At 39.2% G+C, this 13,244-nt stretch overlaps 1 protein-coding gene across 3 annotated transcripts in view; it reads left to right on the plus strand.

The window, feature by feature from the left end:
- The window catches only part of PAAF1 (proteasomal ATPase associated factor 1), a 66,957-nt gene that overhangs the window by 20,042 nt on the left and 33,671 nt on the right, over window positions 1-13,244 (plus strand). For all 3 annotated transcript variants that reach the window (XR_002325128.2, XM_020989589.2, XM_020989588.2), the window contains one exon: window positions 5,639-5,833. Coding sequence is in view for 2 of the 3 variants with exons in the window: in XM_020989589.2 (XP_020845248.1) it covers window positions 5,639-5,833 (195 nt within the window). In the remaining variant the exon portion in view is untranslated. The remainder of the gene's footprint in view (window positions 1-5,638; window positions 5,834-13,244) is intronic.

Here is a 13,244-nt window from a genome sequence, read left to right on the forward strand (position 1 = left end):
TTTGGTTTGTTTTTTTTGGGGGGGCGCCAGCCTTTTCCTATATCTAATTCGTTTGAGATTACCAAGGACTGTGAAAAGGGAAAACAGTTGTTATTATAGACTGGGGTTTTGGAGATGTTGAATGACGTACAAGATGAGCAGCAGCTGAGCATAGTGGATAGTGATCTAGGCTCAGAGTCAGGAAGATCTGGGTTCAAGTAGAGCCAGGGACATGTGATGTCCAGGGGTGGGGAACCTGTGGCCTGCTAGGTCCTCAGGTGCAGCCCTTTGACTGAATCTAAACTTCACAGAACAAATCCCCTTGATAAAAGGGTTTGCTCTGTGAAACTTAGACTCAGTCAAAAGGCCATACCCAAGGACCTAGAAGGCCATACGTGGCTTGCCCTTATGCAACTCTTGAAGCTGTGTTGCACAAAAGGCCGATTATTAGTAGAAGGGGTTTCTTCACATCAGTGAAATAGCAGTTGGTCCAAACAACAACAAAAAAGGTGATGTGGTTAATAAGAGTCAGAGTTGGAATTAGAATCCAAATTTTCTGACTTCTTGTCTGATACTGTTTTCATTGCATTATGTTGTCTTCTGTAGCAGGTGCTCAAATCCTATTTGTTTTCATTTGTATCCATACAGCAGTTACAACTTGCACATTTATTATCTCATTTTATCTTCCCGACAGCTCTGTGACATATTATGTAAGCAGATAATGTAGCCTGTAGCTCATAGAATCATAGGATTTGTAGATGAAAGAAATCTGATTTATTGTACACAAGCACTCAGTAAATGCTTTGAAAGTAAATTGATTCATTAAGCACACCATTAGATAATAAACAGATTAATACACCTAAAAGTTAGTGCTGTAATTGGATAGTAGTCATTTCCAAGAGTTTAATTGTAACCTAACTTTTTTGCAAAGCATTTTCTCTTCACAGCATTTTGTGAAGTTGGTAGTGTGAATATATTTTCAGCTGGCAGTGGGGTCTGTCATATTGCACTGAGGAGGTCAGGTACGATGCTTAGCTTTTGACAGAATGGGTGGGTTTATAGCAGTGAAATTATTTTTCATTTCAGCATGGAAAGCATAGTGCATGCACTTAACGAATCTTTGATTTTATTTATATTCAGTGATACCCACAAGGATACCTATCCCCAGGCTGCTGATCCTATTTAGGATGAAGCGTGGCTGCCTCTGGCTCTCCTTCCAGCCCTCCAATTCATGCTTGTTTCGGTGCTCAAGGGGTGAAGTGAAGGGGCACTTCTCCTAGAGACTCACATCACCTAATGCTGATACAAATTATGAAACACTCATAGCTATAGTACCACAAAATCAGGCTGGATATCTGTGGATTTTTACCTGAGGAGGTCCCCTGATTCTCATATCTTATCTTCATTCTCTCACTCAAAAGATCTGTGCCTTCAAGTCTTTGGTCATGATAGTTGAGGGGGTGAAAAGGGGGCTGACACAGCTCGTGATAAGCCTTCCAAGTTTTTATTAACACAGCATATTTATGGGGGTATCACCCACTTACATGGCATTTTATTAGGCATATACAGAGAGTATGAAATGGTAGGGACTTTGTACAGTGTGACTGTCTTTAAAAAATCAGGAATATAACAAGCCAGCAGAAGTGTTACAATATATATGTATGCTATTTTAATCAGCAGATATTTATCATATGTCTGCTTTGTACCTGACACTGTGTTGTGTGCTGGAAATACAAAGACAAAAGTGAAATAATTCCTGCCTTCTAGAAGCTTATATTCTAACGAGGAAGCCAACATGTAATACATACATGCATATATACATACATGCATATAAATTCACACAAAATAAATGTAAGATAATTAGGAAGCAAGGTTTTTAACAGTTGGGCTCGGGAAAAGAGGTTTTATATGGAAAATGGTACCTGAGCTGAATTTCTAAGTAAAGGATTCCATAAGGGATAGGCAGGAGAGGGTGCATGTTAAGCATGAGGGATAGTCAGTATAGAGGTATGGAGATAGGAGAGGGAATGTCATACTGGAGGATCAGCAAGTAGGCCAATATGACTGGACCACAGAGTAAAAGGAGGGGAGTTATGTGTAATGAGGCTGCAGAAAGTAGATTGGAGCCAGATTGTGAAGGGCATTCAAAATAAAATAAAAGAATTTGTGTTTTATCCTAGAGGCAATAGAGAGCTCCTGAAGTTGATTAAGTAGGACATTGACATGGTTATATCTATGCTTTAGGAAAGTCAGTGTCAGCTGCGTGCAGGATGAATTGGAATAGGGAGAGACTTCAGGCAGAGCCATAAATTAAGAGACCATTGCAGTAGCTTGGATGAGAGGTGAGAAGGGCTCTGAACTAAGTTGGTGACTATATGAATGAGGGAGGTGGATACAAAATATGTTGTAGAAATAGCAAGATTTGGGGCAGCTAGGTAGCGTAGTGGATAGAGCACCAGCCCTGAAGTCAGGAGGACCTGAGTTCAAATCCAGACTCAGACACATAATACTAACTAGCTGTGTGACTCTGGGCAAGTCACTTGACCTGAATTGCCTCACTCAAAAAACAAAGGAAATAGCAAGATTTAGCAACTGATTAAATTTGTTGGGAAAGGGAGAGTAAGGAGTTGAGGATAACACCAAATAGTGAACCTGGGTAGCTGGAAGACTGTTGATGTCCCAACAGAAATAGGGAAACTTGGAAGGGGTTTGGGTTTGGTGAGAAAGATTAATTAGTTCTTATTTTTAAAAGTATTGAGTTCGAGATGTTTGTGGGACATCCATTTTGAAATGCCTAATAAATTATGTAGGACTGGAACTTAGGAGTCTAAAGCTGAATATACAGCTCTGAGAGTAGCAGGCAAGAGAGGTGAAAATTAAATCCATATTTCATTATGTGATTGACAAGACAGATTGAAGAGGGGCCAGAAGAGAGTCTTGGTGTATACCCACAGTTAGGGGACAGGATATGGAAGATGAGCCAGCCAAGAGCCTGAGAAGAAGCAGTCAGACAAGTAAGAAGAATACCAATAGAAAGAAGAACCAACAGACCCAGAAAGGAGAGAGTATTTAGGAGAGGATGATCACTGTCAAATGTTGTAGGGAGATCAAGAGGATACCTATTGAGAAAAGACCCTCAGATTTGGCAATTAAGAGGTCACTGGGAAAGACTTCAGAACGCTGATCAGTACAGTGATCACTCATGACTTCAGAAGATTGTTGATGATGAAATGATCATTGCACCTCTTTCTTGGCAAAAGGGTGATGGACTAGAAGTACAGAATGAGACTTGTATTTGCAGACATAGCCAATATGTTTGTTTTGCTAGGCTGTAATTATTTGTTACAAGGGAGAGCTTTCTATTTGGGAGAAGGAAGAAAGTTCATGAGTAGTAACAGAGGTGGGAAAAAAGGATAAAAAGAAAGAAAATATCAATGACACATTAAAAATACATGGAATAGAACAGAAAGAAGGTTTGTAAGGAGACACAGAAAAGCAAAGCAATTTTGTTACTACCAGGTTAAATTTAATATATGCTTAAAAACACAAACTTTATGTTAGAATTTCACAGTTTCACATACAGTCCTCTTTTCTGTTCTTTGGGTATTGAGCCATCTGTTTTCAGTTCATAATGAAAAAGAAAATAATTTTTGAAAGAACAATCACTGGTAATTTTTTAGTAGAAATCCTTAGAGATTCTGCTGTAATAAAGATGGTTTATAGATTTACATTACGTTGCAGCTGGGAATATGGGGAAACTTATGACCAGTAAAGGAAGTGATTTGCTTAGTGTGTTACTTCTAGGTCCTTTCTTGATTGAGGCTTTCTAGGGTTAGAAGTAACACAAATTCGAGCTTTCCAAAGGAACATAGGCTTCATGTTTAGAAAGATACATCCCTCTGTCTTTTCAGCCTTATGATACCTGCAGGAATTGCTCTTCCCAAAGCCCTTCCTCTAAATGTCACTCAGACATCGGTATTGTCTCTGTTGTTGCTTATCCTTATTATAATATAATTGACATGATTATTCATATGCCTAGTCCAGATGCATGTGAGAAAATTCTCTGTCATCTCCTGAATGGCCAGGATGGTAGTGCTTGTGAATCAGTGACTTGGTTAATTTTCTGGTAACCTTGACCTTTACTCTGTAGATTTGGCATTCCTAGGGTCTCCTGGAGGTTGGCCCTTCTCTTGATTATATCCGGGGAATCTGACCAAGTAACCACTTCAAGGACCTATCCACTTGTATTTCTTGAGATAAAATGCTTTAAAAATTAGTGAGTCTAGACATTTCTAAAACTAAGTAAGCTAAGACTAAAAAGGAGGTGGTTACTGCCCAAGCCCCTTTTCCTCTCTCACTACCCTCTACCCTAGTCCTGTCTGAACTACCCAGTACATATTATGTCTGAGATCCAGATTAACATAAAAAAATTGGCATGCCATTAAAACAGTTTAACAAAGCTGACATTAAATGTAATTTAAATTAAATTTTAAAAGATAATTCTTAACTGTTGTTATAACTCAACTTGAGTTATAGCTTAGAATCAGATCCTTTCTAAGACTGATACATTGCCTGGGGGCTTCGTGGCAGCTTGATATCTAAAGTCATGTAAGTTCTGCATCAGGCTAGCTGGAATTAATCCCATATAACTTTCTATTATAGCAGGGCATCTCTCCTCTTTCTTTCCTTTATTTTAATCAGCAAAAGGAAAAATAAAAATTTCCCTGTTGCCAAAAGTATTCTGTGCTTACATTATTGTAGAATCATAGAATATCGGAGCTGAAGGCAACTTCAAGATCATTTAGTTCAAACTCCTCATTTTATAGAGGAGAAAATTGAGGCTTAAAGTGATTAACTGCAGTGTCTTGCAGCTGAAGGAGGCTAGCACTGCTGTGCCATCTGTGTGGGCTTGATGTAGACCTCTGGGAATCTCTGTGTTAAAAGGAAAGGGTGGTTTGGACAAGATTCTTTGAAGGCCTCTTCCAGCTGGAAACCTGTGAACCAACTTGCCCCAAATCTGTAAATGTGCTAGTAGAGATGGAGTGTGGTCCCAGTCCTGTCAGCCCAAATATTTCTGTTCCATCAAGATTACACACCTGGTTAGGCAAGGTCAAGATAATAATAATACACATTTTCACTTACATAACAGCTTAAGCTTTATGTCGTATGTCTATCCATTCATCCCTCTCCCCCGACACACACACACACACACACACACACACACACACACACACACACACGTGTGCACACACACACAGACATATGCTTCATGTTATATAAATACTTTCTTCATGGTTAGCTAGTAAGTTCCTAGGCTAGGAGTAAGACTCAGGTATTCCAGTCCTAACTTCTTTACAGGGGTGCTAAAAATCAGACAAGGTAATGAATATGGAAAAGTGCTTTCAACAGTATGACATTCTGAACCAAATATAAGGTAATATTCTCAGCATGATTTCAAAAACGTTGCTTTCTTAGCATGGGGAGGGTTGTTACTGAAGCAGCATGTTTTCCTAGGATGTTAGACCGAAAAAAAAAAATTTAGTCCAGAGAAGTCAGTTTACTCTGACAGTATTAATGCTTTTATGTCTTTATCTTTACTTAGCGGGCTCCTGGGCCCTCTTTCTTTCATCTTAGAGGCTTTTCTTTTTTCTCTTGCTAGGTATCTTGGATACAGCTATTGTTGATCGAGGAAGAAACGTGATTTCCAGTTCTCGAGATGGGACTGCTCGGCTTTGGGATTGTGGGCGATCAGCCTGCCTGGGCATCATTGCAGATTGTGGCTCTCCTGTGAATGGCATTGCTGTGGGTGCAGCTGACAACACCATAAATCTTGGCTCCCCTGTGAAAGTTCCCAGTAAGTATGTATGGTTGGCATCTATTCTGGTTCTGAAAAGCAGGTATCATTCTGACTCGCTAAGCCTCCCTCTCATTATGGTATAGATAAGTGGCACAGTGGACAGAGTGCTGTACCTGGAGTCAGGAAGACATGAGTTCAGATTCAACCTCACACACTTACTTAGCTGTGTGACCTTGGACAAGTCACTTAACCACTTTTGCCTCAGTTTCTTCAACTGTAAAATGGGGAAAAAAACAACCGTGCCTCACAAGGTTGTTGTGAGCATCAAATGAGATGATACTTGAAAGTGCTTAGCACAGTGCCTGGCACTGTTGTTGTTGTTATTTCTCACCATAGTCTCTGAGGTACTTTTTCTAATCCCTGTTCAGTTTTTATTACTCAGTTTCAGTTTTCCATCTGCCTTGAAGCCAGTAAGTCTGTTTTCAGCAGTCAGTAAGTATTGGAGTATCTATGCTGTGCTTCACCTCAGTGAGAGAGATAAAAGAAGGGCAACATTTGTCCCTATTTGTAGAGACCACACTGTCTAGTCGGACAGGTAGGATGAACACCCTGGTGATAAAGAACACTAAAGAGCTAAACTGAGCAGTGCTTACTGTACGATAGAATGATAGCTAATAGGAATTTGAAAAAGGAAAGCATTGGTGTGGGTTGGAGTAGTTACTTCACCACACAGGTAAATGAATGAAATATTTTATTTTCTGTATTATAACTAATAAGTAAGCAGAGTTCATTCAATTTATATCACACTATCCATATCCTTTTTGCTGTCATCTACAGATCTTCAAATCACTACCCTTTCTTTCTCAAGGAGTTTAATACCTAGAGCATAGTCTTCTTCATTCCAGCCCACGCCCTCACCCTTTAGCATTTATGTTGATGTCCTTCTGGCCTCCCAGTTCATCAGCCTTATCAGCTGCCACGACCTCCACTTCCATTCTATCTGAGCCATCCAAGGGATGGACATCATAGACCCTCAAACCTGTGTCACCTTAGTGATGTGCTGGGGTGCTGCGTAGTTCAGCATTTATTTGTTTTAAAATAATTTCCTGTGTGTTCATTTTACCTCTTCAGCTAGATCATACGTTCCTTAAGATCGGGGGCCAGTCTCATCTTTCTTTTCTCTACATAGTAAGATAGTTAGTACTTGTTGATTGGTGAATGCTTAAACATGAGATGATAAAGTTAAGATTTAAAAAGATCTTGGCAGACTGGAAAAGTAGGCTGACTCTAAGAAGATGAAATTTTAGAAGGATAAATGTAAAGTCTATTTGGGCTCAAAAAATCAATTTTATAAGTACATGATAGGGGTTAGGCAGCAGTTTGTCTGGAAAAGATGTAGGGGTTTTGGTCTACTATAAGCTCTTTATGAGTCAACAATGTGTTAAAAGCAACCAAAAACGCTAATGCCACTTTGGTCTACAATGAGACACAGCTCTCAAGAATAAGGAAGTGAAGGGCAGTTAGGTGGGTGCTCTTCAGTTGGAGAATGGCTGAACAAGTTATGGCATATGATTGTTGATGGAGTACTGTGGTGCTATAGGAAATGACAAGGGAGATGGTTTCAGAAAAACACAGTAAGACCTATATGAACTGATATAAAGTGAAGTGAGCAGAACTGGGAGATCATTATGCACAGTAACAGCAATGTTGTACTGATGGTCAATTGTGAAAGACTTGGTTGCCCTGATCAATACAGTGATCCAAGACAATTCCAAAGAATTCGTGATGAAAAATGCTGTCTACCTCTAGAGAGAGAGCTGATAATCTCTGACTACAAACTGAAGTATAATTTATCACACTTTGTTTTTCTTCCTTTATTTTTTTGGCAGTATGGCTAATATGGAAATACGTTTTGTGTGATTTCACATGTATAATTAAGATCATATTGCTTGCCTTCTCAGTGGGTATTGTATGGAGTGGGAGGATGGGAGGGAGAGAATTTGGAACTCAAAATTTTTTTTAAAAGAATGTTAAAAATGATAAATTAAATTTTTTTTAAATTAATGGAATCTGAGAGGGTAAATAATGTGATTCCCTTCTGCTGAAATTATGTTTGAATATGTTCAAAAATCATTAATAAATTTTGACATGTTTTTCAGAAAAAAAAAATAAGAAAGTGGTAGCCCCATTGTTCAGGTCACACCTATAGTATTGTGTTTCGTTCTAGGCACCAGATTTAGCTAGAATATCCATAATAGGGAGGGTGTCTGCAGAAAGGCAGCTGGAATGGTGAAGGTCCATGACATTTGAAGATTCATGTTTTGTTTTTGTTTTTGCTAGGCAGTGGGCAGTTTTTGCCCAGGGTCACCCACCTAGTAAGTGTCAAATATCTGAAGCTGGATTTGAACTCAGGTCCTCCTGACTCCAGGGTCAGTGCTCCACCGTGCCCCAATTTGAAGATTGGTTGAAGAAAATGGGGATGTTTAGACTGGAGAAAGGAGGACTTTGGGAGTGATAGTTGTCTTCAGGTTTGGGATGCTGTTATATAGGAGAGGGGTTAGACTTTGTCTGAGTGGCCTTATAGGGGAAGAACCAGGAGCAGTGGGGGAAAGTGAGACGAGGCCGATTTAGAGCTTACCTCAGGAGAAGCCTCCTGACATCGACAGCTCTCCAGCAGTGCCAGCAGTTCCCGTGGCTTCATGAAAGAGCGGCTTTGTTGTCACGGGAGGTCTTCAGGCAGAGGCAGAGCCATCTCTTGTGTCTGTGGTGATGGCAATTGTTTTTCAGATACTAGTCGGACTAGGTGGCTCCTAAGAACCCCTTCCAGTACTAAGATCCTCATCACCTGGAGGACCCACTGTAAATCCTGCCTGACACTTCAGAGCTCTTTACAACGTGGCCCTCTCCATCCCTTACAGTTTTATACAGTCTGTCTCCTCGACTCACTCTAGGTCCAGCCACAGTGTCCACACGTGGTATTCCTCACGTGTGATGCTCCATGCCCCATTTCTGTGCCTTTGTACTGACTGCCTCCCATGCCTGGAAGGCTCTCCCTCCTCACCTGGGCCTCTTGGAATTCCTGGTTTCCTTCAAGGCACAGCTCACATGCCATGTCCTAAATAAAACTTTTCCTGATCCTTCAAGCTTCCCTTTCCAAACTGCGTAGTATTTATGTTGCATATGTTCTGCACATACTTATATTTATACTTACTGTTTTCCCCATTAGACCAAGTTTCACCTTGTCTTTGTACCCCCAGTACTTAAATGTAATGCCTAGCACATGCTGTGCTCTTCATAATTGCTTATTGATTGCCTCTCTTTCCTCAATACCTGTTTCCTTCTTACCCTTTGCAGTATGGCTTCTAATCCGCTCATTTGCTGAAATTACTTTTTCAAGGGTTGCTAATGATCTCTTCTCTCTCTGGTCAAACTCCATTATTTTATTTTTGTTTTTTATAATACTGCCATTTCTAGATTAACCCTTACCCACTTCTTCCACACTGAATATTCCCTTGTGACAAAGAAAAACAGTTATGGAAACGAATACAGTCACCTCATCTGACATTATATGCAGCATTCCATACCCACAGCCTTCACCTCTGTATTAAGAGGAGGGTGTAATGTTTTGTTCTTTGTCCTCCCAAGACCAAGACTGGTCATTACTGTTACTCAAAGTTTGGACTCCTTTTAGTGTTTTTTTTGTTTACATCATTATAGTCATTGTGTGTATATTGTTCTCCTTACTTCTCTACATTAATTCATATAAATCTTCCCACAGTTTTCTGAATTCTTCATATTTTAAATTTCTTATTCTGTTATATTCACATGCCATAGTTTGTCCAGCCATTCCTGAGTCAGGGAACCCACTTTGTTTCTAGTTTTTTGCCACCACTAAAAGTAATATTATAAAGCTCTGGGGGCCAATAATCTCTTAATTACTAGAGCTAATAATCTTAATTACTGAAAGAGGTCCAAATCCTTTTTCACACTTGTGTTGCTTTTGACATTTGATTTGTCCTTCCACTTGGATATCCTTTCCTCCTTTCATTTCTGCTCTCTCCTGGTTTTCTTATAATTATAGATTTAGAGTGCATCTAGTCCAACTTTCTAATTTTACAGAAGAGGAAACTGAGGCCCATTTCCATGAAGTGTTTTCCCTGTTTTCACACAAGTAGTTTCTGAGGTTGATTTTGAATGCAGGTCTTCTGACTCTGAAGCCAGTACTTTTTTTTTTAAGGCAGTTGGGGTTAAGTGACTTGCCCAGGGTCACACACCTAGTAAGTATCAAGTGTTTGGTCCAAGGCCAGATTTGAACTCAGGTCCTCTTGACCTCAGGGCTGGTGCTTTATCCACTGTGCCACCTAGCTGCCCCAGTACTTTTTCTTTTTAAAAATAGTTCCTTGGGGCAGCTAGATGGTGTATCGGATAGAGTACCGGCCCTGGATTCAGGAAAACCTGAGCTCAAATGTGACCTCAGACACTTCACACTTACTGGCTGTGTCACCCTGGGCAAGTCACTTTACCTCATTGTCTCCCCCCCAAAAAAAATAGTTCCTTTATTTTTATCAGCTAAGATCTGGCTTCTCACTCTCCCATCCCACCCCCCAGCATATATATAGTCAATTAAAATAAATTTCCACATTGGTCATATCAAAAAAAAATTATCCTGTTCTGCATTCTGAGTTCTTACCTCTCAGGAGGTGAGTAGTGTGTTTCTTCATTAGTTGCCTGGAATTCTGATTGGTCGTTATGATGGTAAGAGTTCAGCGCAATAGTATTCTGTCACATTTGTACACCATAACTTGTTCATCCAGTCCCCAATTTATTGACACCCATCAGATTCTCAATTTTTGCCACTGCAACAAGAGTTATAAATATTTCTACAAATTTCTACAGTTTGTTTTGTTTAGGATTAAGCCTCCCTCTAATTCCCTCTCCCTTTTACCCTTTTCTTTATTTCCCTGTTGAGTGAAATGTATTTCAGTACCCAACCATGTGTTTGTGTATTTATTCTTCCTTCTTTTGACTAGTTCAAATAAGAGGAAGTTTCAAGTGTTAGCTGCTTCCTTCTATCCTGGCCTCATTTGTATAGATTTTTACTTGTGTACCCTGATTATGAGATAATTTTCCCTGACCTGTTTCCCCATGTCCCACACCCCACAACCATTACAATTCTTCTTCCTCTCTCTTTCTGCTCTTTTCTTAAGATTATTAAGACGTAACGGAACTACTTTCATATTTTTTCTAGTTGGACTCCCTCTGTGGCCTCTGATGATGATAGCGTTCAGAGAGGGCACATATATGTTATCTCCCTGTATTTGAATATCAGAATCAGAGTCAATAAATATTTACTTATTAAATACCTATTATGTACCAGGCATTGTGCTAAGCTGGAGACACAAAGAAGCTGAAAAGTGAGGGCAAGGGGTAAGGGCAGAGAATGATGAAATTATACAGCTGAGTTGGGAAATAATCCAAGGACATGGGGGTTTCTGAGTTAATTTCATCTTGCGTAGTGATGAGTATCTGGAGATGGTGAAGTGCAGGAAAGTAGCCAGGTGGGATATAATGAAAATTCCCTGGGTGCCATCCTTAAAAAATGGAGGATCTGGGAGAAGCTCTCCAATGTTCATGCTCTACCATCTTGGCTCCATTTCTGCCAGTGTTCTTACTACACTAGCCATCCTTTTTTAATCTCATTTGCCAGTTCATCACCCCCTGCATCCTAAGCATGTGTTATAAAACTTTGTCCTAAGCCCTTGTCTCTCTTCATTCTCACTTCCATCCTTGGTTCCCTTCCACTCTCATGTGTTCATTTATAACCTGTATACAGATGTCTCCCTTATCTACGTATTCAGTTTCTTCCTTGAACTCCAATGCTATATCACCTGGACATTGTTAGCTGGATGTTTGTTTTTTTTTCCAGCATGGTAGCAAATGTTTTCCTTTTAATAGTACAGTATATACAGTGTGAATTTATGATGACTTCTTTTTTTTGCTTTTTTTGGTGAGGCAGTTGGGGTTAAGTGACTTGCCCAGGGTCACACAGCTAGTACGTTTCAGGTGTCTGAGGCTGGATTTGAACTCAGACCCTCCTGACTCCAAGACTGGAGCTCTATCTGCTGTGCCACCTAGCTGCCCCACTCATGATGAGTTCTTGAAAAACTTCATTTAGGGGCAGCTAGGTGGCGCAGCGGATAGAGCACCGGCCCTGGATTTAGGAGGATCTGAGTTCAAGTCCGGCCTCAAACACATAACACTTACTAGCTGTGTGACCCTGGGCAAGTCACTTAACCCCATTGCCTAACTAAAAAAAAAAAAAGAAAAGAAAAAAGAAAAATGTCATTTATACAGAATCATACTACAAAATTAACATTTTAATGAAATCAAAGAGACTATGCATATATTCAGAAATGTAAACACATTTTACCACTGCAGACAATGGACATCCAAATTTTTAAAAAACTTTCCATTCTGGAATAAAAATATATATTTACTATATAGTTGTAACTACCATTTAATCATTTTGTTTGAAAATCTTCATATTTGGAGAAATTTTCAATTAATTACCTCTTTTGAAATTCTGGTTAATAGTGCCACCGACTGGCAATGAAGATTTTTAAAAGAGGAGTGTTCTTAAGTGTCACAAAAGTTTTGTCCTTAAAGTTACTGAGAAAAAAAAACACAAGTCACTAGAACCAGTATGCACAAGAACAGTAAATCACAGTGAATGGAAAGATGACATATAAAATGTTTTCACCAAGGTGCCTTGGAGTATTTAAATGTTTTGTTAAATATAGCTTTACATTTACATGTAAAACTTTGTAGTGAGGAAAGAATTTAAACATACTGTAAAAGGAAAGTTTTTTCCTATTTGAGCATAATTAGATGCATTTGACAGCAACACCGGTTGACATTAGTAATGTAAAAACGTAACCAGAAAACTAATTCCATATAAGATTTTTTAAAGAAAAAAATAAAGTAAGTCTGGTTAGTGCTGAAAAATTTGTAGAACCACAGCAATCTATTTTGATAACATCAAGCATTCCTTAAAAAAAAGAAAAATAAAAAATAGGAATAATTTCCCCAAAGCATCATTGAGCCATCCAGCTATACACATGGACTAACATTTCCCTAACCTGTTACAAAAGGCCGTGTTATTTGTAACAGATGTCCTTAGAACTGAATTCCTGAAAATATAAAACTAAATTGGTATCTTTAATTATTCTATATCAAATCCTTGGCTTGATCAGCTTGACAGAATTGAGTTGTTTAGCAATTACCCTTGAAATAATTTATAAAAATAGGATATCCTGAAGCTGTTTGGATGAACTGTATTCATTTATCAATGACTTACTTGTGGTTAAAAATCATTAGATAAGGGGCAGGTAGGTGGCGCAGTGGATAGAGCACCAGCCTTGGAGTCAGGAGGACCTGAGTTCAAATGTGGCATCAGACACTTGATGTG

The sequence above is a fragment of the Phascolarctos cinereus genome, unplaced genomic scaffold (assembly GCF_003287225.1).
Source record: "Phascolarctos cinereus isolate Bilbo 61053 unplaced genomic scaffold, phaCin_HiC Scaffold_726;HRSCAF=1367, whole genome shotgun sequence".
Classification (NCBI taxonomy): Eukaryota; Metazoa; Chordata; class Mammalia; order Diprotodontia; family Phascolarctidae; genus Phascolarctos; species Phascolarctos cinereus.